Consider the following 26,194-nt stretch of genomic DNA (forward strand, 5'->3'; position numbering starts at 1 on the left):
AATTGTTAATAGCTGTTTAAACAGGAGGGGGAATATTTTAAAAACTAACGAGCAACAAGTCGTGTGCATTAACACAAAATTTTTCCGCTCGCTTGCTTTGTTTTTATCAACTGTACATTTTTATTTATTTTTTATATACCCACATTTTTGTTGTGGTCATACATTCTATATATGTTTTTGATTTTGTGCAGTTAAATGTGCTGTTTAAACTTGAATATGTAATATCTTAACATTGCAGAATCTTACGCACCAACGTGCAATTTAAGGTCAGTGACTACCAAAATCATCCCACATCAACATGAGCTGAGCTATTATTACTGGAGGGACCAGTTAATTGTATTTTACTCAGTTGAAGTTTTGTCTACACCTATGAGTATGATGTAACATAATGTCACATCTGGGGATGATGGGGATGATGATGATGATAAAAATGATATCGCGTAAGTTATGAGAGTAGTTTCTTGAAGAATCTTTCATTATTCTTCTATGTCAAATTTTTTGTTTTTAATTTAATATTTTGCAAATATTTTTGCCCAACAAGTTATTTTTCCCATAACTAACTAATTTTACACAGAGCAATGGACAGCAGGACTTAAACAAGATGAATGGAAATGTAGATACATGCCAGAGAAGAGTAATGCAAAGGAAGATACATGATAAACGCCATGCATTCCCTTGGGAGGCGTTGTGTACACACCCCTAAGGGCTCATTCAGGTGAGGGGAGGGAGGGGGGGGATCTCCCATTATTCCTTTCTGGGATTGATGAGAGATTTTGGAGGACTGGGGAGAGACTCTAATGGCCACAGAGCAAAGCTAATATAGAGCGCAACTGACCTTTTTTCATATCCTTCAATAGATAGAAAGCTGACTCCACTGTGGTTCCAATCTCATCCTCTGAGCACGGTGGCTCAGTGGTTAGCACTTCTGACTCGCAGCAAGAAGGTTCTGGGTTCAAACCCAGGTCGTCCCAGGCCTTTCTGTGTGGTGTTTGCATATTCTCCCCGTGCTTGCGTGGGTGCCTCCGGGTGCTCCGGTTTCTTCCCACCATAAAGACATGCATGCAACTAGGACTACAGTGGAAAATTAGCCGACTGGCTAACACTGGCGCATTTACAGAAATGTTGATTAATGTGCATTGTCCTAATATAAATAAATAAATCTTCTTATTGCCAAGGCTATTCATTCAATTCACAAAAACATTATTGTCTTTTAAAACATACCTTAACAGAATGTGTGTAAGGATTGCTCAGTGCTCAGGCTAAGCTATCATCGGAGGCCTTTTCTCTTGCTACCTCATCCATCTTTTTACACATTGGAAACCTTTCTAATAATGCACTTGCCATCAAAAAAACTCTGCTGCAGTCCTTGTCACACTCATTTATTTAAAAAGAAAGCCACAGCCTTGACAGAGATGGATAGATGTGCTTATTTGTCTCTTTAACAGAAGATTTCTGCAACAACTCCCGTACTGGTTATCCCTTGTTCTTCTCCAATGGGGACGGGGGAGGGCTTGTATTTTATGGTTATTAATACCTGCACTCAGTCTTTTAATCTGCCCTATTTGTCACATGTGACTGTCTGACTGCACTGTTTAATCTGGGTATCCTTCAATCTGTCTCATCCCAGATTAGAAATTAATGAAGGCAGGAAGAGACACATTTGAGTCACTTACAGTGTATGGGGGTAAAAGGGATGGGATGAATGGGAGTCGAACGTCATTCATTTGACAGTGCTCTCTCTTTTTTCTTCTTTTCCCTGATCCCCTTTCTCTGTCTCTCTCCCTCTCTCTATCTTTCACTCCATTTTTCTTTCTCTCTTCTCTTGTTTAGCTGCCAGATGTAGCCAATTTTTGCACTGCTCCCCCCAAACAGGCGCTCAGCACGTGGGCCCTTTGGTGTGCGGCACCTGTGTAGTGTAATACAGTCAGCAACTGCGTTGTTTATTCCGGATTTGTGTGGTGCGCTTGAAAGCCTGTCTTTGATCCATGCAAAGATTCCTCACTTCTTTTCCTTTTTTTCCATGATTCATCCTCAGCCTCCCTCATTTTTTAAACGCTAATGCCGTAGCAGTATGGTTACATTGATGGCAGCAGTGTTTTTTTTTTTTTTTTTTTTTGGGGGGGCTTATTTAGTTTATCCTTTTTTTTTGCTTACTTTCCTCATCCCCAACCCAAGGGACAGGAAAATGACAGTGACCACTGACAAGCTTTTCAGGTGCCTTGTCGGAGATGTTTTTTAACTGTGCGTTAATGTGTTTACATCTACAACTGACGAGAGGCGTTTAAAAAAGAATGGCCTAATGAATATTGTATTAGATGAGTGGACCCCACTGGCACGCTGGATGCTGGGGTATTGTTGCCTAGAACTTGTTGTCTATTTATTTCAGCATTTTAAGAAGGTTTAAAAAACACTTACACTAACCCATAGCTGCAATATTCTTCTACCGTATATGACACTCACATTTTTCTTTTTTTGACATTTAATTTAGCAAATGTCAGACACACACTCTTCTTATATTGCACCTGCTTCTCTTACAGAACAAGTGGGTCAGGAGATTCTTTCCAACCTGCACAGTGACCGTGAGAAGATCCAAAGAGCCAGAGAAAGGGTGAGTACGCACACGCCACCTGCACACACTCATCTGTCTATTCTAACAAGTGTTTGTGAGACCGTAAAGGTGTTACAGCTGGTTAGCAACATTGACAACATTCACCACCCTCTGCATGGTTTGCCAAGTAAACACGCACAAACATGGCACACACACTGGTCCTGGGTTTGCTTACATGTGTGCACACACTCAGTCAGCAGAATTGTATTGACAAAGTACTTAATATGCTTATTTATTGATAGCACTGTATTGCATTCAAGTATATGTTTAGTCAGTGTCACCTAACAATTTAAATCTCTTTCTTTAGTTAGATGAGATCAGATGTTGAGCAGAATGGGGATAACTTTGCCAGCTCCCATCCTTCCTCACTTACCCTCCTAAACTTCTCAGCACTCTTCTCCAGTTTCCCTCTCTCCTTCCTACTTTTCCTCAGAGAGTAGAACCCCCTCCTAATCCTGAGCACTGCCCATCCTTACATTCAGCCAGCCAAACAGACAGATAGGCAGAGACAGAAAAGACCAAACACAGGAACTGGGCCCAGCACTGACGGCACCCTAAACGCAGAATGCTTAAAGACCACAACATGGCAGTGGGCCTTGCACAGGCAATTTCAAAGGAAATCAGACATCTCCTTTCAAAATGGTCCACAGTGTCTACTGAGAGTACCTGCTCTCTGTTTCTTTTTGCTTTCTCTCTCTCTCTCGCTCTCTCTCTCTCTCTCTCTCTCTCTCTCTCTCCCTTCTTCCCATGAGTCTTCTTCTCTGAACCCCCCTCCCGACTACATGTACACACACACACACACACACACACACATAGGGCTTTAAAGGCAGTTTGTGGGGCAAAAGTAAAAAGAAATCAAGATGTAAAGACATAGGATGTGAGGGTTGGTTAACATCTCTTTTGCAATAAAGAGATGGTGAAGGAGGTATGGTTTTAGCATAAATGCCAACACATGAACAATCCAACACATGCACACACACACACACACACACACACACACACACACACACACACACACACACACACACACACACACACACACACACACACACACACACACACACCTACGCTCAGCAGGGGGGTGGCCTTTTGTCTTGCTTTTATGGTACAAATAGAAGTCAGTGGAAGGTTTCAACACTGGTTCAAAGCAGTACACTCACAACTCTGAACCACTGAGTGGATTGAAGAATGTGATTTAAGACAGGTAGCAAGGGGGGAATGTTTTAATATTTGTTGCCAAATTTTTTTTATTTATATCCTTTTAATCAATAATTCCACGTTATAAAATTATTAATTTGAGGGTATGAATTACTAATTTCAATGAACAAAATAAGCAATTTGTGTGCACAAATTATTAATTTGTTCCCCCAAATGATTTATTCTTGCAATCACAAATCAGGCACCATGAATCAAATCATTTGAAGGTACCTCAAAACTGTAACCTAGCTGCTAGTCTGCTGCCTAGCCTCTTTTCCTGAACTGACCAGAACAGCCACAACAAGCTATAACTTCAGTGTCAATAGAAATAGGTATTTTTTTTATGGGTAGTCATTTAAAATGTGATCATTTGAGAGCTCAGATTATTATTATAACAGGATTAATTGTGTAATTTGAGAAAAGAAATTTGTGATTTATTTTCCATTATCCTGCTTGGTAAACTTAGAAACTTTAATACTCAAATAAGAATCTCTTCATTTTGCACTTTTCATCTTAAAGTTGAACCTTTTCCCTTTACTTTACTAAATGCCCTCTTTTGTTTGGCTTTCAATTTTATAATAATGCTATCAGAATTTGTACAGATTTTAATCCTGGAAAGTGACCTTGGGTGTCTTTGCTGCAAAGTTCTATAACTAGCTGTACATTAAAAATGAATCCTCTCGTTCGTTCCATATAGGCAACCACAGTTAATTTTAATCACTCAACTGCACAAAAAAAGTCAGTGGGTTTCCATTTCAGGTTAAGGAGGAAAGCATTACATTTGTTGGGAGGCTGTGGAGAGAGAGAGGAATGGAAAGAAGGAATGATTCAGAGAGAGATGTATTTTGGGAGAAAGTGTGAAGTATCTAGGGGACCGATCTGTGGGTAGAGGCAGACATCAGGCAACTGCAGGACTTGTTGTCTTTGCCAGAGGGCCCATACCCCAGGTCCCCCACCTTCTACCCTGTACCACATGTATCCTTGGCTCTCGCAACCTGCATCACACCAACCCAGGCTGCCAGAGGGTAGGAAGGAAGGATGGAAGAAGAGGAAAAAAAAGTAGCAGTAAAGGAGGGGTGGGAAGAGAGGGTGAATTGCAGGCAAGAGAGATGACTCCAAGAAGAGCCAGAACAAACAGGAAATAGAGTAATGCTGGAACCATTGTAGAGAAGAGGAAGGTTGGAAGGAATTAAAAATAGATTAGAATTCAGTATGATACACTGATGAAAACATACAGGTGTGAAATTGGCTTTATTGGGAAAGCAGTTATTATCTCAGAGAGAGATGAAGATGAATTACTCCCTGCTGACTCCAGAGAGAGCCTCTCTGCAAAAATTCTTCCCCACACTCCCTCATCATCCTCTAGAAGTGCAACAACAGGTAGACGTTAGTGGCAGCTCACTCAGTGCGGTGTCAGCCTTTTTTTTTCTTTTTACAGTCACACTCGCACCTTGTTGGCAACATCTCTGCCAATTCCTTTTCCTAGTGAAAGTCCCTACACCTGATAAGTGGATGCAATGAAAACCTCTCTATGCCATAGTTTTAATGCTGGCGCCATACATTCGAGCCATGGACCACTCCATAGAAACATTTTCACAACATTCCCATTGCTGCCAGGTTAAGGTATGTTGCGGCTGCCACCTCAAGGCCAACATCTTCTTAGCTGCCGTGAGACCAGCCCATAAGATCTGCTGTACAGACCAATCTAAACAGGAGTCGTCATTTAGTAGGAGCAAAGTCTGAGAGAGTATAATCTTAATTTTATGCGTTTCCATTGAAGTGAGAGATATCACCTTCCAGATCCTAACCACATCGGGGCACACCCAGTACATATGCATAAACGACCCCAGGACATCAATTGGGAGATGTGATAATCTTCATAGAATGGTGCCTTCTAGGGGTAAGGTACATCCTATGCGCAAATTTGTAATGTATTAGTTGATGATCTGGATTCTTGGATGTACCACACAAATTTTTCCACACTGTGTCCCAATTGATATCTTCAACATTTAAAGCAGCTAAGTCCCTATACCATGTTGCTTCTACTGGTAATCGTTTGACAGGATCAGAAATACATTTGTAAAGTTTAGAGACACTCCCTTGTGTCGGTCCCACTGAAGCTAATATTATATGAAGAGGATGTGTGGGGAGTGCTGATCCCCATGGGACACCATAGGCCCTCATGGCTGACCTTTACTGCAGGTAGAAGAAAAAAGATGATCCCGGAAGATCATACTCAGCCTGTAAATCATTAAAGGCTCTTAAGCCATGGTCACAATACAGGTCTTTTAAAACATAAACTCCCCCGTTCTTCCACTGTGAGAATAAAAAAGGTATATTGCCCTTAAGAAGTGAAAATGTATTGGAAATTGAAGAGTGATTATGCCATTTAGGATCTGCGCGCACATGTTTCATAACGGTATGGAAAGTTGTGAGTAGAAATTACATTATAGGGCCTAAACGTAATATGGCTTTTTTCAATGGTATGTTGGATTACACTAGGTCCTGCAGTCTGTGAGGCAGCGACAAATTTTCCTCAATTGGTCTCCAAGAGACTGAAGAACCAGGATTGAACCAAATAGATAGAGGGCGTAACACAAAGGACCAGAAGTACGTCTTAAAATCTGGAAGAGCCATTCCTACACCATTCTAATGTTTTCTTTGCAGCAAGATGAACAGAAGGCTATTAAAATGGCATGTCCTTCTAAGTGGGAATCTGCTGTTGACTAGTTTAAAGTTACAGATATTTTCTACCTATGACAAGCAGCTAATAATGTCCTAGTTTATAGACTAAATGTTGTGTTTGGGTAAATCTTGCAGCTTTTTAGAGGGGGTCTAAAAGTATGTTCAGCTGGGGGTTGTCTTTAGACAAGTGAACCAGTAACCTAAAGGTAAAAAAGCAAGTTTCCTGTCAAAGGATCTCTGATTCATCTCAATAGCTTGCAACTGACAACTTTGGGTGGAAAGATATAGTGTCAAACTTTAGAGGTGCCTTTTCAAATTGCCTAAATTGCGTACTTTGCCGTGAGGCCAGTAGTACAAGGCTGTGCAACAGGAAAACCTACAAGCTTACAGTACTACTGTAATAAGTATATTGACTTTAATGTTTCAGCAATTATGTTTTTGGTAAGATATGTGTGTAAATGTTAAGCTTGTCCCGTCGCCATTAATCCATCAATCTGTTGCTAATATAAGATGTAGTGTGTTCAGTCCCAATATCCTCAGTTATGTAACAAGAAGTGACCTTTCCTTCTTTCTCTGTCTTTTAATTTTGCAAAGAGGTGGTCAATTGTTGAAATGTTTTAAAAGCAGTGTATTTTGCAGTCAGAGGACATTTCGATACTTAATAATATAATATATAATATGACCTTGTAGATATGACGTAGATTATGTTTAATAGCCTTGAGTGTTGTTGGATCATAATGGAAACTAAAACGTGGCTTTCCCCGGTTCTGTCCCCTCAGCTGAGAGAAACGGACGCCAACCTGGGCAAGAGTTCTCGCATCCTTACCGGCATGCTGAGAAGGTAAGAGGCAGGTACGGACCTTGTTTCTGCACCTCTCTGTATATAACTGTGCTGTGAGCTTGCTCCAAGTCATCACCACCTAATTAGGTTTATAATTAGATCAATGTTTCCTTTCCATTATGATTAGTCTTGAACACTATGTTGTGTTTGGCCACATTGCTTAACATTACATTGCTTTTCCAGACAACACTGGTGGGGATTGATAAACAAACAAATGAACACGTCAATAGATGGATGATGGAATACAGAATGAAATATTATAGTTGATAATGCAATCCTTCACAAGTAGTCACTAGTTGAATTGTAACCATTTGATTTTGTTCACTTAAGTGGAATTTTATTTGGATGACAATTATCAAACAACTCAGCAAGGTACAACTGAAATACTGTATATAAATGCAATATTTGAGTAATTTTCTACAGTATAATCATATTTTTTAGGGTAATGTTTTCTTTAATTTTGATTTCTAATTATTCTGATTAGTTGTATGTTCCATTTATATGACATGTATGTCTGAACTAGCAAACAAACTTAACTAACAAACTGTGTGAATGGCTGTTCTGTTACATGCAATTGTATTAGTGTTAAGTGCCTTGGTAGACTGATAAAGGAGTAGCCCAGCATAGTATCCTTCAGAATAAGGCTGGAAAAGACAAATGTGCCCACTGTACATCTCTCCATTCTTTTTGCCTTTGTTTTTCACAAAATGCACTTACAACCCATATCCAACTTGCAGTCTTTGTCTCTCTTGCCTGCACAAGGCAGCCCCCAACAACCACACAAACACAAGCATTCACACGCAAATATTTCAATAGTCCTTGCATTATCTTATGCACCCGCCACTACACACACACACACACACACACACACACACACACACACACACACACACACACACACACACACACACACACACACACACACACACACACACACACACACACACACACACACACACCGTAATGTCTTGTCACATCTCCATTTTATAAAGGGCCTGTGTGCCTACCCCTGAACCGTGACGCCATGGTTTTGTTTCTCGCTCCCTCTTTCTTGTTTTTTTTTCCTCCCTGTCGCCCGCTGTGGATTTTGATTAAGAGTAATATGTAAATGACACCGACTAAATGTAAAATCCTGGGGCCAGGAAGGAAGTGCCAATTGAAATAGATGCTTCAGTGCCCGTAGACAATTTGGAGGGCGACTCACAGGGCGGCCGGCAGTTACTAGAGAGGGAAGGCCTGAGAAGGGCTGTGACGCCGACTGTAACCAATATTTCTGCATATGTCTCCATTTTGTCAAGTCTGATTATGGGAAGAGGAGGAGGATTGTGGGGGGGGTCAGCTCGCCTGGCATGTCACCCAAAGCTGTCCAGAAATCATTCATCATTCCCTCCCCTTTCCTCTTTTCTGCCCTCCTCCCCCCTCCTTTGGTGCTGAAGTAAATAACACACTCATTTCAATATTATCATATTAATGTTAAAGTTCAGCTGTCACCTAATGGGAAGACTTAATCAGACGTAGCATTTTAAGAGGTAAGCTGCCACCCCCCTCCTACTCTCCAGCCTCCTCTCTTGACGTGACTTTCCTCCTCTGGTTAGCGCCCCGCTCAAATCAGGATTTATGAGGGCCTTCTAAAGTGCCGGCCCGGCAGCGAACATCCTCGACTACCACCCGCATTTCTGCTTGATGGGAGCTGCATAAATACCCCCCGCCCCCCCGTAACTCTTTAACAAAAAGTCTTTTCTTGTTTTCATTGCTTTACATTTTGAATAATAGAAAGTGTGTTTTGTTGTACGGTTGTGGGCTGGAAACGTCAAATCTGAAGTAATTTATAACCAGATATGGAGAACTGAGAGCGAAAGTTCAGGATGGTTCAATGGTATCTCATCCCAACCCCCTTTTAGGCAATCTGTCCTAATTTCCCCATTCATTTCATTATTTGCTCCTCGGTTTTCTGTCTTTTGATTGATTGTGTATTTGTGTGCGATGTCAAAGCAATTGTAGTTTCTTTACACTGTTGTTGGGTTTGGGGGTGGTTGCCTTGTCATTCTCTACTTGTTTGTCTTAGCTATAGCAGTAGTGTATCACTTTAGGTCTACCAGGAGTATGTAAAGGACTTTACAAATAGGTGAGTGAATGAAGTAAACCTTTGCTGTTGTATTATAACCTCTGCACTTATGACACAAACTTGAGATGGACACAGATAATCACCCATGCACAGAATGATAAATATTCCATCTTTTTCATTATTTGTTTGTTTTCCTTTTTGTTGTAATGCAGCAATTAGCTCAATTTAAAAGCCAATGTAATATTGTTGTCCAAGCCAAGAGCTTTGAACAATTGTTTTACATAAATAACAAGGAGATTGAGCATTGTTTGCCACTAAGCTGTGGTAGTTAGCAGATACATAAATACGGCGGCAATTTTAAGTTGATTATGAACAGATAAATTGTGTTCTTTTTCATCGTTGGTGTATTTTCTTTTAAATTCAAACCTCTTCTTGAAGTGTCTTTATAGTTTTGGGGTTTCACCCCAGCTGAGAAACAATTAGACACTCATTAAGCTAGCTGTCAGAGTTCAAGAAAGCCCATTAACTTAAAGACTCTGTGACTATCACTTATTGTAAGAGACATTCAGAGACACACATCTTCAATAGCTGTTGCATGGTTTGAAAATTAACCTTCACACATTTCTGACTGTGAAACTCATCACTGCCAATGAGGGTAATTGGAATAAAACACTGTGTATAGGTGCTGTTGATTGGCTGGGTCGTGGTTGATGACTAGTCTCACAAACTTCTGTCTCATGTCAGCTGTCTTCATTTGCTTAGTGGATGTCAGTGGTCTAGTGGTGGGCATCCACTCTTAGTTCATTTTAATACAATTTTCTAACATTTGGGGTTTTAATTATACCGTGACAGGCACAGTGATCCCAATGAGACAGAAAGGCAATCCTGATATTATGTGAATATCTATGATCATTAAATATTCTACTATCTACTATCATTTTGTTTCATTTAGTTCCTGTTTAGCACCAGCACCAGTCCCTTTGTACCACAAAGTAAATATTTTGGCTACAGCATTGCCTTTTTAGTGTAGATATATAGTGCTCATCTCCCAGCGAAATGTGCCATCCTGCGGAGTTTCTCTGGCTCGAGGGCTGTTGCTCGAAGTACAGATTTTACTCCCACATACGGACACAAAGATTATTGAAGCGGATCAGGAGAGAGAGCCACCCCCCTCTTTCTCTCTCAAACTCAGTCTAAACTTACATTAAACTGTAAAACTAGGCAGTGCTGATCAAATATAAACCAAGATTCTGTATTACTGTATTGCCTACTTCTCGCCTGAGATGTTTTAGGAACATATTTTACAGTAGCTTACCCTTTAACTGTGATACAAGATTGTTTTTTACCAGCTGGCCGCCATATTGATTCTGTGACATGCTCGCATTACTTTAACCACTGTTTATTGGTCCGGTGCGGCGCAGTGCGTTCTGGTAGTTGTAAGTTTTCTATCTTTTTGAGCAAAAGGGCCATTCTATTGCATAAACAGCCCAGTTTTATGAAACAACCTCTTTCCAGCGGTAAAATACTTGACTGCTTTTACCAGGTGTAGTACTCGTCGTCATCTTAGAATAGAAACACGTCAGAATTAGAATATCCTAAATTCAGGTAGAGATGGCTCTAGATCTTAATCTTTGTTGTCATCAAGTAACACTTTCTAGGATTGCTCCTTTGACAGTGAACAAACACTGATTTATTGGGGACTGAACTTTGTAAATTGTAGAATAAGACCAAGGGCATGGATGTCTTTTATCATTCCAGGCTTTTAGCGGTTAGGAGGTTAAATATTTTTTTGTAGACTTGATCAGGTTTACAGATATAAGCTGAACTATCTCATGTAAAGGGATTTATATGTGTACACTTTGATAATTGGATTTTCATTTCAACGAATTGGTCTTCATTAACCACCAATTTGATCAACTCCAATAGGTGTATAGGTTTGTTTGGTACAGTCTGCATTAAGAAAGGTTACATCCAACAGTGTGGAGCACTGTCCCTGATTAGAGTGCCACAGACCGTTTGATAAGGCGTCTGTTTTTTCAATGGCTAACTGACAGTATGGCTTCTCGTAAATACAAAATGGCCCTGTGACTCTAGTGTGAGCCTTCCTATTGCTATACTGAACATCTCAAGTATCTCACTCACCACGGTCAGATCAGTTGGGAATGGGAATGCGTCTCCAGATCCAGTTAGGACCACTGAGGCTTCTGGCAGCTTCATGGAAGGAGGGGGCACAGTGAAGGGCAATGAAGCTGGGAGGATGTGTGTGTGTGTGTGTGTGTGTGTGGGTGTGGGTGTGTGTGTGTGTGTGTGTGTGTGTGTGTGTGGGGGGGGTAATGTATATTTTGAAGCAGAGGGGTTGTCTGCTCTCGCTGGCAGCTGATCCCACATGCAGGTGGTCGACTCAGTCGCCAGGCAGATCAAAAAGTCAAGCCCCCGGGTGGACCTCGCTTTGAAATGGGAATGGGGCCTAGATATCAGACAGAAAACATAAGCAAGCTCCCAGCCACAGAACGGCTCCATATTCATGGCTGGGACTGGCAGCAGCGACGGGCAGGCAAGATGGACAGAGCCTCTGCTTCAGAAGAGGACTCATGCACACTCTGGACACTGATTAAGAGATCAGCCCTTGAGCTGGGGTGAGGATGATGCAGTAGCTCACAAGCTGATGCAGCCACAATTTTACCAAGACACCAACTTCCTTTCTTGAGACGTTTCTTGACAAGCTGTCTTGCGGCCCAGTTCATTTCTCTGATTTTACACTGTAGGTACACATGACAAGTTCAGTGCAAATATATTACACATAACTAAGAACAACCATGTCAGTCCTGTTAAACTGTTGATCATTTTTGGAAATGGAAAAATAAACATTTTATTATGACTAACTGGCAGAATAGGAAAATCCTATTTCCAATTCCTCACTTGGCCCACATGAACATGAACAATTTCATGAGCCAAGAGACCACAGTGCATAGCCCCAGAAAAGCATCTGGAGAAGGGAACTTTTGATTCCTTAAGATCTGTAAGTTTTGCCTCTATCCTGTATTATTGGCAAATATATACTCACTCTCTCTCTCCGTCTGTCTGGAATATTAACTACTGGGATATGTAGGTCACATCATTAATGGAATTCAACTCTACCAGTGAGCTGTGGTAGGATCGGAGTCTTGGGGCCCTCTTGATGTCTTGTTATGAAGTTGAACAAAAAGATTAGACTTTTTTTTAATTGAAGCTGAAAGATGGAGCAGATTGCAGTTCAGATGTTCTGTTCCTACCCTTTTCCTCTTTTCATTTATTTATTTGTGTTGCCCTGTTTTAAAACTGCAAAGAGCAAAGGAAAAACATTACAATATGGTGGGGTCAGCAGAGTCAGCCCAATGGAGCAGTGGCTGTCTGGCACTTTGCTCTACCTTTATACATACCATCACATGCATTTACAATCCTACACACTTTATATTTGAGTATACCCCATGTCTGTGACATTGTGTAAGACATGTTTGCCCTATTTTACATTCTATTTTACTTTGTATTACAGCTGAACTCATCACAGTAGCCATAGCCGAGCTTCGTCTTTTCTGTCCCGAGAGTGGCAGATCACTCCCAGTGGATCACACTCTCTCTGATCTCCTCTCCATGTTGCTGCCACGATAATTCCATGTACTACATTTAAACACATTCCCTTTGCTTTGCAATTTGTTCAGCCTGGCATCATTACCACCCCACTCAACCCCCCACCCCCGTATTGCTGCATCCCTCTGGGTCAGTCCTATCCCTGGCCTTTTCTGCCCCCTCCGGGGAAGCATTCTGTGCTTTTTATGTCCAGTCTGTTTTTATTCTGGCAAAGGAGCAAAGTGCCAAATCATGAATCGTATCTGCCCTCACCACAACCCCTAGTTAAACTTTATACATGTCAAGATGAGCGCAGCTGTTGTGTGTATGTGCATGCATGCATATAATGGGTATGTTGAGTGGATTAAGGACGTTAGCCTGTAAAGGTATTTGGTGTTGATAGGGGTAGTTTTTACTGTTGGCAGACAAACAAGTAGTACTGTAAGACCTTGCTGGGCTTTGAGGCCCATCAGGACTCTTCCCTTCACTCTCTACTCATGCTTTGTAGAAAGGATGAATTTATCTACCAATGGGATCAATCTTATATTGACAGGGTTCTTTTATAGAGAAAATAATAAATACATTTTGATATTAAACTTCTGTTTTATTTTTATCAAGTTATTTTACGTTTTTGCTTTTTCGAATGTCAGATAAGTGTCTTGTTTGGAGATAGAAGATACTTTTTGATGTTCCTGTGTGTCTATGTGTGTGCGTGTCTGTGGCTACAGGCTGCTGCTGGGACAATGACAGGGTGCGCCTCAGCCTCATTACTCACTGCTCCTGAGCCAAACAAGCACCACTGCCACCTCTCTCTCTCACTCTCCCTCCTGCTTTATCTCTGTCTTTTTCTCTCCCCCTCACCCATTAGAGAGTGCTGATGGGACATTTTTTGCAGAAGGGAAAAGATACACACACAAGCCTGTGCTGTAGAAGGAAGGGTTTTTTGACAAGGGCAAAGACGTGTTGTTTTATATAAGGGATGCATTTGTCTGTTGAGGATTGACTCACTTAACTGGCTGCCGAAGCCCCCTTTTTCTCCCTACATATCTCCCTTTCTCTATTTTCTAAACCATAGTGGGTTTCTACTTTTTGATATGTCAGGGCAAAGTTGAATTGTAATTATTCCAAATGTTGTGGTTAAAAAAAAAAAAAAAAATCAGAGTTGAAGACCAATAGCTAGCTTCAAAGATGGTACTGTAAATGGTGAACACGTTGGAATTACTTTCAAGGTAGAAGGCATTTTCAATCAAAGCACAACAAACTAAAACTAGTCATATCTTGAGTGAGACTGCTTCATCAGCAAAATTAGCTATCACCTAGTCCCTGAACTGGGCATCAAGGCTGAACTTTAGCATTCCAACAAAAAGAACCCTTTGCACCATCACTTCTCCAAATGCTTGAGGGTCAGTCATCCACGCCATTAAAGGTGATGCTTCGTTCGACCTCGCTCATACCATCCGAGTTGATAGAACTTCTTTTTCCCACTCCTTTAACCCTGACAGACTGTCGTTCTGACGAGATGACTGGAGATCAGTGGCGCTCTCATCCCTTGAAGTGGCTCCAGGTGTCACTCCAAGGGTACCCGCCCCGTTTGATCTGCCGTTGAGCGCCTGTCGGGCCACGGCACCCTCTGATTTCCCGGTCAGAGGGGAAAGAGGCTCTCCTGTCCAAAAGTTCCATTGCTACTTTTGAGTGACAGCAAGGGAGAGGGATTGGCAGTTGTGGAGCAAACCACAACCATAACCATTTGGGAATGGCCTGTTTCCTGTTGTCATTATTTCCTAGCTCCCATTTAGCAGCTATAGGGAACCCTCTCACACTCACCCTCATATGAGCATTGTATAGAGGTGATCTTTATTTGATATGCTAGGCCCTGGCAGTCCAAACAACAGAAAAGGAAACAAAATAAACATCAGATGAAACCAAACCAATTTCAATGGTCATGCTGTGGGCCTTGTCTTAAGAAGAACAAAAAAAAACATCATTTCAAACATCTTCAGATGCTGTCCAAAGGAGGTCCCTGTCTTCACTGAGGAGTTGCACAAACAAAAAGGACAGATGAAACAAAATGGAGGAATGGAGGTATATATCGCTTCAGCAAACATAGATGCCTGTATCCTTCCTCCCTTTCATTTTATTACATCCGTTAGGTTTTTCTCCCCACCTACTGTGCGCTTCTGTAGAAATTACAGGTGAGATCTCAGTCTGTGGCAGGGCCTGCCTTTCGTCTAGAGGGAGCAGGGGAAAGGGTGGGGGTTTTGAAGGGAGCGGGGGGGGGGGAGAGGAAAAAGAGATTCATGCTTTGCAGTACTGCTGTGTTGTTTGTGGCACTCTTCCCTTTGTGTGTCTGGCGATAACTTATTCAGCACAGGGCCATTCATCCAGGGGTTGAGCGCGGGCGTCCGTCAAGACGGAAAATAATGAGGCGACAGCAGCGCAGAGGATAGCTTTCTCCCTCTGCCTAGGTCGCCCCCTCCTACTCCTCCTCCCCTTCTTCATCTCCTCCTCCTCCTAGCCTCCAATTACCAGCTGATTTAAATAGATAATAGGGGGTCTTCTTCAGGACATTTTGAAGCAATTAGAACCTATCATATTGTTTGTTATTTGACTGTTGTTCCCTCCCAGCATGCCATTGTGCATACTTCTGGGCATACTATGCAACAGCTGCCTGGAATATTGTGGAATGCCACGGCATTACTGGATGCCAGCATTTGTTTAAGGAAAAAATAGGGCTTTTTTATTTCCTATATCTTTGTAATAGACTCTGCATCCATATGTGCATGCTGGGCACTATTCCATCTTGAGCAATGCCGGGACATAGGATCCCTTTGCCATGATAAGTTACTCTTCAGCTGCACTGCTTGCAAGGATAAAGTGGCTCCTGCCCAAACACTTGCACTTTACATACCTTCCCTGCACTTTCAGTCAGCTCTCATTTAGTTCTTTCTCTCACCATGTTTGTACAGTAAAAACAAACAGATACACACAGTGTAAAGGGAAGACCTCAGCCCCATGTGCTGTTGAACTGCATTTATATAATTATTACAGCTGGTCAAAAGGAATACATCATTAATAAAGGTGTATCTTATTTGTTGTCCAATGGGGCTTGAGGTTCTAGATTGCTACTGTGTATAGTTTTATTCCCAACAAAGATATCTAAGTACTTTTTGGAAACACTGATAGTCTCAACAAAATAAATCAGCTGTCTGAGTTGTGTTTGCATCAGAATAGATGGTTAAGTATAGTTTTTGCTGTTATAGTTGTTGCCCCTCAGATCTCTCTTTGGCAGGGTGCAAGAGCTTGAAATATTTACAAATGCTGAATTTTGACCAGTTTTCTTTTTTTCTTCTTTTTAATATTTTCTTCTAACCCATCAATCATTCACTGTGCCTCTGTATGTCTGTATCTTATCTGTACAGACCCCCAGGATGGTGCAATGAAACCAAGTCAGTACATTGTTGCCATGTTGTTGATGGCATAAAAGATCCCCTTTATCACAACAGGCAAAACAATAAAAAAGAGGACCACTTCTTTTTGTAAGGAATTGAAAAGGTTGTAAGGCAAGGCATTTGTAGGCATCAGGATTCAAGAGGAGCTCTTGTCAAAATACTTAGCAGCGCATTGGTCTCTTTTCTAAGCAAAAAGCCTAACCTTGAGTGCTTTTATACTAAACACAAAAATAGATTTTGATTTTTTTCTATCCCAAACGCTGGAAGGCAAAAGGACAGACCCCATCACCCCACACATCCCTTACCTTGGTTTGGTGGTGCTTGCTGTGAAGGACATTCTATGATGTGTAAATCAAAATGCACTACTACTGTACTATTACACAAAAATGTAATCAAATTTTTTTTCTAATTCACTCTATGAAAAAAAAGAGGACAAATTGCAAAGTAAAATTGTGCCTTTTTGTTCTTGGTTTGCTTCTTGTTCTAGTCATGTTTCATTTTAATAGTTTCAATAGCAGTAAATAGTGAAATTCATTTTCACCTTTTGAAGCTTTATACTTATTTTCATTGGATCAGATATCTGAACAAAATAATGCAATACCTAATAATCCCTTGTAATCTCTTTTAGTGTTTTGTCAATTAATAATATATAATAACATGGATAATAACATGGATAAGATTTAGATTCTTTGTCTCAAAGAATCTTTAAGTGATCCAATATCCTCAGTTTTGAAATAGTAGTATAACAGAACTAAATCACTTCAAACTGACCCCTTAGAAATTGTCTGATGTTCATACAAAGATCATTCATCATCAAACATAATTTTAAATTGCCACTGCAGCAGCCTACACTAGATGTCCAAGGCCTTAAGTTTTAAATTGTTGTAAAAGTGCTGTTATAGTAGCTTATATCATGGTAAATAGATGTATGCAGCTGTTTGTTATCCATAACCTCACTTAAGCACTTCTTCTTACTAGATTCAGCAGAGCTGATTGCTGCTGGGTGATACTGTATGTGAAATAATGGTTCTTGGACCACGCAACAACAATACTATTTCAGCAGAATGACCATCCATATCCAATGTGATAAATACGCCCTAAGGTTTACATTATATCATTAGAACAATTACAATAAATTAAACAAGTAAAGACAAAAAACCATCATTGATCTTCTAAGACCATTTTTTTTATTTTTAGAGCTTGCTCTGTGGGTTGCTGTGGGCCAAATGTGATGTCCCTTGAAAAGGTTTGAGTGCCCAGTATTTTAGAAAGACCCTCTGACTCAGCCTGCTTAGGCAATGTTAACATTTAGCCAATCTTAGCCACTACCTGTCTTTGTTGTTTGGCATCAGTATTGTTTGAAAAATGAAATGCTGCAACAGAATGTCAGGGATGTTTTCTATACTGCATGTGACAAATAAACAAAACAGACAGAGTCACATCCATAGTTATTTGAATTAGCAAGCTCTGACAATGACTGAATGCATTTTTGGGTGGATGTAGGCGATTGAATTATCACAAAATGCACTAAAAAACTATTTCTCATTCAATGTGAAACACAGGTTGTTTTGTTTGTTACTCCAAATCTCCCCAGAGATGCCTTTGTCCCAGTGGTGCATTCTAGTGAAAGCATGGTTGTATGTTGAATCCCAACAGTCCTTCCTCTGACTGATTCATATTTAGTGATGTTGAAAAGGCCTTTTTTCATAATGGATGCCTCAAATCATCATCTGTTGTAGCCAAAATCGTAAGGACAAAGCGGAGTTATGCCACAAAAGCCTGTAGAACCTTGATCAGTGGAGAAAACCCCATTGAGGTCCAATGCCCATAGAATCCATTTTTAGCCCAGGGACCATTGGAAGTTTTCGAGATGTTGTATAATTAGACGGTATGCAGTTAATCCTAAGAGACTGTTTGGCAGGCGCTGTCTTTCCACTCTGAAGTTTTTCACTCGTATGTAATCGTCTTGAACATGTCAGTAATGGCTTTAGAATTCTTCTTCTTATTGCTTCAAACAGTGTTGACAATTATAGTCAACATTATTGGTAAAGGGGTAAATAGAGACATATACCTTGAAATGCTGATGATCTAGCTTAATTCTGAAAAAGGATTCTCTCATGACATACCTTGGCTGAGAAATTTTAGTCAAGTGCAGTACACGTTCAAGCCCTTGGCCTGGCTTGGGTTTTGGGGAGTGAACCAGCCATGCACGGCTGGTAATGACAGGTTCCATGTTGCCCGTGGCTTGTGGCCCACTGCACTGTTTGTTTGGAGAGTGGTGCTCGGCCGTGAAGTGCTGGCCCAGCTGGCAGCAGTTCCGTTGCCCCTTTGGCCCGATGGCTGGGGCTTGTTTAGCCCACACCAGCCAGGCAGACTGGCATCCAGGAGGAGGTGGAGTGGGGGGGTCTGACAGAGGAGTGGAACTGTTGGCTGAGCACCCTGGTGCTAGGCCAGGCCTGCTGCCAACTGGAGAGAAGACTTACCCTCTCACACCTCAATCTTCACGTCTCTGTGGCGAAAGGGATCTTTGTTTGCATCTCAAGGGTCAATACCATCTCATCGTGATCTGTCTCAGCTTGACCAACCTTGCTCACAGAACAGCGCTTAAAACTTTGCAAATATAAGTTACACTAGATAAAGATTAATGTACATACAGCTGATTTGAGTAGCAAGCATCACAACTACTCAACATGGCCTGTATCTTAGCCTGGTAGCCACAAAGATAACCCCTACAAAAATATCCAATTCTTTCTAAACCATCACTTAAAGCCCTGAAAACCATTGCCTCTCAAAATGTCTAGCTGCTTTGTTTATTTTCTGAGTGTTTGCTAGGTCGCATGGACATCCTGTCAGCCATTGTGTAAACTTTAAACCCCAACACATATGCTGATGGCGCCAGGGCTAACATTGCTTCAGTGTTAAAGGGAAGTTGTGAGGACATTGATGTCTTGGCCTAGCATCCTAGTGTCACTTTCCCAACCTGTTTGTGGAACCCGCCAATCTCCTCATTCTCCTCAGCTGACCTGAATGCATCACTGAGTATCACACACACGTGAGGAGCCTGATATTTCAGCTGAAAACAAATGTTTTCCTACCATTACCATTGCATTACAATTGTACACCGCATTCGTCTTTTGCCCTGGCTCACACTGAGGCTCTGTCGGTTAGATGTTTTGTCTGACTCTTCAGGCCAAGACTGTATTTTATTTAACAAGACGTCGATGCACACCCATTCCATCTAAAAGTTTCCCTGTGGTATAGCATTTCAGAACAGACTTGACATAAACCATTTCTAAACACTGGTTTCATTTCACCGATCTTTAATTACATCGTTTGGTAGAGACCGAGGTACAGAGTTGAAGCAAAGCACCATGTTAGCAAAGCGTATAATAGTGAGGGATACCACAGCCAGAGGATAGTGGGCCGAGAAGAGGGGAAAATACCGTACACAAACAAATGCTGTAAGAAAGCTTAAGGTGTTAAGGGTTCACAGACTTTTAAATTTTTTTTATGAATTGCTAATTGCCCAGAAGATTGGTTGGTTGACTTTTAGCAATTTAAAACTTTTCAGTTTCTGATGGAACATCTTATATTTTATCATAATAGTAGAAATGGAACATTATCAATTAATACATTTGTCGTCATTTTCAGAGTATGTTGAGTTGCTGTTAATTAATTTAACTGTGCAGTATATACAGTACTAAATATTACTATAAACATAGAAGTAGTTCCATACTTTCTCTGCCATGACCTTTGAATGAACTTCAAGACATCAAGACAACAGTCCACATTCCCTATTCAGGTATTAATTGTTCATTATGTATGTATTGCAGGATTCACAACTGATGCCAGCACTATTACACATTGTTACTAATTAAATTGGTATAGTTATTTTGTGCCCATCTTTCATTTCTTTTTCACTGTTACCTAATTTCACAACATATTTAAGCTTAGTGTCAAGAGGCCAGCCATGGTCAGTCAATTAATTGTAGGTATACAAACCATTGGGTTGCATTCCACTTGCACAGTGTTTCAGTGTATTATGGTGCCATGAAGAGTATCATTGTAGCCCAGAGCGATGGTTAAGCCTTCCTCCAGCTCTGTGACAAAGGCGGCTGTGAGGTCGTGCCTGAGGCCAAGACTATCAGAGCTATCAGTCCAGCAGAGAAAGAGCATAACAACAAGCCCTGTCAAATAATGGTGTCAACACTGGGATTGTTTAGCTTCATTTGTGCAAAGAATGTCCATGGTTTAATGGTGACATGTCGCTGTCTATTGACTCAATGGGTCGGATTTTACCCTGTTGTCGAATCTGTTTCTCTGTCTGAGCGTGTTTTGCTGTAGAATGGCATATTGTAGTGTATGCTCTACATTGATTTGAAACATTCTCTTTCCTCAAACTTTAAGATGTCAGAAAGGTCATTTCTCAAGGATAGTTGGCTTAAAGACATACATGTGAGAGGTGACATAATAACTCATGTTTCACTGAACTTTTCTTTTCTCCCGCTGAGACCAGAGAAATTCCCAGTTTTTTCCTATTTGTTTATTAAGTTTGGTTGTCGTTCAGTCATTTATATTTAGAATTAGGGATAATCCTGAAAGTCTGACAGTGAGCATGTAAGGTTTATTGTCGCTGAACTTACAAATTGACTTTTCAATCGTTTCTTAGTGATCTTGTGTCTGCAGTTTATGATGGGCAGACACCACAGCATCTGTGAAAACTTTTGCTTATTAAATGTGGCTTTTTTCACATGCACTTCATGGTTTGGAGCGATAAGATCTATGTTAAAATAAAAGACAGTTTTCAGTGTTAAATGTGGGCATGCTGTTATGAAGGAGTCTTTCCGGATTGCTAGTTGCCAGAATGTCCATTTATTGTTGAGCCCCCTCTGCCATCTCTCTCTCTCCGAGTTTCAGAACTTCCTTTACCTGACTGGCTGGATAAAATGATTTCTTTTCTCCCCTTCTTCTTTTCTAGTCAGAATATTGCTTCCCTCCACTGCCACGCCACATCCCCCTCACTCTCTCCTAACGGTAAACGTTAAGATCCAGGAGGGGATCAATGGCTGTTATCCTTTGATGTGCTAGGACGCATTACGAGCGGTGAGTTCTAATTGGAGCAGAGAGCTGAGGATCAATGTTGGCTGTAATTGACTGACACAGGGATGGGTGTGAGACTTTATTATCATTAATATTTAGACATGATGTGGGAGGAACCAGCCAAGGCTAAATGTACAACGGCGGTGCGAGCCTTTGATCTCTGGAGATAAGCAGATCGATTGGCGGTTGGTGGGGGGTGGCTGAAGGAAAAGAGGTCGCCAAAGTGTGGCGAGCTGGATGAACGAATTAGCGAGGCCTGCACCCTGGATTTTATCAGATTTCTTAGGGAAGTTTCCCTTCGGCTCAGGAAAGGTCATGCTAGGCCTCAGTCCTCCCCATTGCTAAAATAACAGCCTGGCGCCTGGTAAGCGTCAAGAGAGAAAAGAGGGCAAGTAGGTTTAATTTCGTTTAGTCACAAAACTATTGTATTAACAGAAATGACACCATTATGCATTCATTAATTCAGGAGTTACTGAAAGAGCAAAACAAATCCCAAATAACCATGCCCAATGCCCTGGTTTGGGCTTTTTTTTTTTTTTTTTTTTTTTACCTCACATGGTTTATTTTTCTCCATGAATCTTACTAGTTTTGCGATGGATTTAGATTTACTAGTGAGAGGAAGGAGTGATGAAGAGACTCTTCGTGTTTGTCTTTTTGACAGGGTTCATTGTTTGGGAAGACGTAACACAATATGAAGGAAAAAGAGGCCCTACGGGGCTCGGGGCTGCTTCCTTGGTGTCAGCATACACATGATGATGTTACCTAATCTTATGGGTAAAGGAGGGGGTTAGACTGTCTGATGGAACACTCCCTGTCTCGCAGCATGACTAGAGGGGGCAGGAACTATCCACTGTGTCTGTGGAGGCTAAGGGCATGCTGAAACTGTGAGGCTGTGATGTATACGCTCAGTTCTGTCTCCTTTTGTTTTTGTCACCGAGATCTCCGGGGACTGATACCTTAATCATTGTACTTAGCAGGACAAAGATGGGTAACAGGTCGCACAATAACAGGTGTGTTAGTTTTCTGTGACCTGCCGCCTGATTTCGGACCGAATGAGAAACCCAGCAGGATCCAGGTCAGCAAGGATAATGATCCTGAAAAGAGATTGAGTGAGAGGTGCTGTGTTGTAAAATGGCAGTGGCTTTATTTTGACACCGAGGTTTTCCACAAAGTTCTTCAATCAATTATTTAAAAAAAATATGTCTGTATTTCGCACCTTTTATACAAAAATGTTGCTCAAAGTGCTTTATAGTTGCAAACAGACAATTACAGGTGAAGAGATAAAAGAGAGCAACAAAGGGTCCTCTGTGTTCATCCAGTGCATATCGGTGATTGAAAACATGTCCCATTGCAGTATGAGCCATTGTGTTTGAATGTGCTTTGATTACATTTTGGGTTCAACTGTATGCAATTAGGACACTGTTTAATGTTTATTAAAGTGTTTATTTAGATCACCATTAGTTGTTGCCTTGTCAGCAACCACTGTTGGCATCAGCTCCTCTTCCTAGGGTTCATATTAAAAGTACACGCTATAATTTTACTTTTAACTATGTTGCGCTACATGCAGTAAATAATACAGTGTTGGGAGAGCTGCATTATTAATGAAAAAGCTAAAACTAAGAAAATATTGCCAATGTAAACCAGGGTCTGCTTTTGTCTTTGTATTAATGGCTTTCCATTCATGTGTACATCCCTAACAGTACATTGTACAGAGGCTAGTACCATTGTGGAAACAACCATTGTGCAACAAATGGCCCATTGTGTGACAGCTTCAGCAGTGTTAACACATATATGTACAGTATCTATTGTGTTTGGTTAGGCAAATGTGTACAAAGCATGCACTGTCTATGAACATTCAGTACCAACCAAAGATAAGAAAGTTTTCTCAATTATAACTTCAAAATATACACTTCACTCATAAATAATAAACAGGTTAAAAGATGAACACAGATATCTTGGCAGAAAGAGCTGGTATTTGCCATGTAGAACTTTACTTTTCATCAATAGTGAAAGCCAGTATCTTTTTCTCAATGAATATTTGCGCTTTGTGTTTTTTCCGTAACAGTTCAGTGTTTTCAATGTGCCCACATTTTCAAAGTTCTTGTTTAGCCTTTTGTAAGAGGCTCATCTTTCGACAGTTGATGTTAAAAGTTAGCTCAGTACTTGATATGCTCTGTTGTGTGCCCAGATGTGTGCGTGAATATTTCTAAAGTGTTTATGTGTGCATGCCGGACTTTGTGTATTTATCTTTATTTCTGTTGTGTGGCTCTGGTGTGTGTGCACATGCCTGTGTGCATGTGAATGAGGGAATGAGATAAGAAAGAGATGAAGAGTCGTTCAGAGGAGCTTTCTCATTCAGAGGCGTCCCCATCTGTTCGCCTGGGCCTAATTGTTCCTGGGTGCGAAGACATGGAAAAAAGGGAGGAAAGCAACTGTACTCGTCCCCTGTCCCAGAGTTATTTCTGTAACATTAAAAGAGCGCCACCAGCACGCTCCAGATTATTGCCATGTAAATAATGGCACTTGGCTCGATTCCCCGCTAATGAATGTCATTTACTTTTCCAAACGAGGATTAATTATCGACTGAGGACCCCTCTCTCCTCCCACAGGGAGCACGTCGCAATTAGCTGCCAAAAGATGGCTGCTAATATTTGTGTTTTTTAAATACATCTATATGTACGTAAGAGTGCATATGTTCCTTTGACATGGTGAATAACCTCCCAATTAACTGTCTGCTTAATTCTATGCCGTAACTGAGAGAGACCCACAAGAGGAGAAGAGCAGCTTAATGTCCTTGCTTCAGTTGAATAAGGTTTTTGGTTGGATGTTGGTATTGTTGTTGTGAAACTATGGAAAAAAAGAGAGCTGTGCTGCTTTGGAGCCAGCCTCCTGGTTGCAAAATAAGGCCAGGAAAACAAACACAGGCCTCAAATTAGATTTCCCAAAACATTGCATTCCCTCTCATTTTACACACCACTGTGGCCTGCAGACGAGAATAGAATAACCCGTGAAATCCGCTTCAGATTCAGAATGACACAGTCGCTGGAACACTTGACAAAGGGATGCCCTTTGGATCTATCTGATGACCCCATCTCCTTTTGAAAAAAAAATCTGAAAGTCTTACATATTTTACCTACTGTACTTTAGGTATGTTGTGAAACTGCCCAGCTTATGTGGATTTGCTCTCACTGATACAGTCAGGCTATTAAAAACTTTTCCTCCTTACTCTCGCTCTTTAACTCTCATGTCAAATCTATCTCTCTTTCCTCACTCCATCCCTCCCACTCTCCTCCTTTTTTCACCTCTGTCGAATTGCCTTTCCTTGCGTGGGCTATGTGAGCTGATGCACTTAACCCAAATGAAGGAGAAGATGTGGATGAGGGTTATTTCTGTCGCCAGTGGCACCGTTTGAGGTGTGGACCCCCTCCTGAGAACCCAAGACTTTGATAATGCTGCAGAGCTGAAGGGGTTAAATTTAAAAAGGCCTTCTGAAGGAGAAATATGAAGAGATCTGTGCTGCCAGGTTTAAACCAAAAGCAATTTTCAGTTTTTGTTTTGTTGCAGTGTTTTCTTTTTACTTTCAAGTTGTCAAGTAGCCTTTGACCAGCTGACCAAGGAAGTGACAATAACAATGTTTGTTAAAGAAGACATTTTGATATTGAAAGAAATCACTATGTTTATTCAGTGGAGGTCGAGGTGAGAGCAGCCACGCAAAAAGGGGGCTTGTGTGTCAGCCATGCCCACAGAGACGGGGGCTATGATAATAGATAACTGTGAGAAAAGCTTCGAGGGAGGGAGTCTAGAAGAGGTGGCAGTTGGACACGTACTATACCATGGGCTAAAGTCATCCACCCTCCCCCTTTTCCATCGTGTTTTATGGCTAGATTCTGTAACTGCTCCCTGGCTCACCTCGCAGTGTGAAATGAGCAAGTCTCGACTATGCTCCCCACCCCACCCCACGAGCTCACAGACACACGTGAGCGCAGCCAAGAATGGTGTTTCTGTTTGGGTCTAAACATGTGGAAGTTTATGATCTGCTGAGTGTTTGATTTGAAATGCAGTCGTACAGTATGTCACAGTGCTTGAGGAAATGTTTGTATGTGTGTGTGTGTGTGTGCATTCAAGCGTGTGTTTATAATTTTCTTAAGAGAGACAGACTTTTTGTTTGTGCGTATACTGTACTGCTGACATTACATTTACATTAGCAGGTAAACGATCGAAGAGCCTCATCTTTGCTCAGTGGAAATTTACAATCCTAAATAAAATGAAATATTCTAGCATTCCTACATCACCCTCTAATCCTTCTCTACCTTCTTTTAACTAGTGTCTCTGGCCCCTTCCTTACTTACTTTCTCTCTTTCTCTCTGGGAGAGGGTGGGGGGGCATGCTCCAGGCTGCAGCAGGTTTTGCAGGTTCTGAGAAGTGCGAGAATAATTTTGGATCTGCTCTGTTTCATCATCTCCCGCTGTCAGAAGTTTGTTTCTGAAGCAGGAGCCTTAACACTTGCTTCCTCGGATGATGTGTCACAAGTGGCACTTTGTTGAGCAGTTGTATTCGTCTCTGGCAGCTTTTACATAGTGGAAATGAACACGGATTGTGCAGTGAACAAGTTATGATCTCTGTTTAGTGTAAACCAGGGCTTT

At 41.2% G+C, this 26,194-nt stretch overlaps 1 protein-coding gene across 2 annotated transcripts in view; it reads left to right on the forward strand.

Moving 5' to 3' along the window:
- Positions 1–26,194, forward strand: part of vti1a (vesicle transport through interaction with t-SNAREs 1A) — a 120,742-nt gene that overhangs the window by 76,356 nt on the left and 18,192 nt on the right. Inside the window, exons 6-7 of one of the 2 annotated variants that reach the window (XM_028567908.1) lie at positions 2,538–2,608; positions 7,270–7,331. In XM_028567908.1, coding sequence (XP_028423709.1) covers positions 2,538–2,608; positions 7,270–7,331 — 133 coding nt within the window. Of the gene's footprint in view, positions 1–2,537; positions 2,609–7,269; positions 7,343–26,194 lie in introns of both variants that reach the window. The other variant, XM_028567909.1, reaches the window with a different exon arrangement.

The sequence above is a fragment of the Perca flavescens genome, chromosome 21 (assembly GCF_004354835.1).
Source record: "Perca flavescens isolate YP-PL-M2 chromosome 21, PFLA_1.0, whole genome shotgun sequence".
NCBI lineage: Eukaryota > Metazoa > Chordata > Actinopteri > Perciformes > Percidae > Perca > Perca flavescens.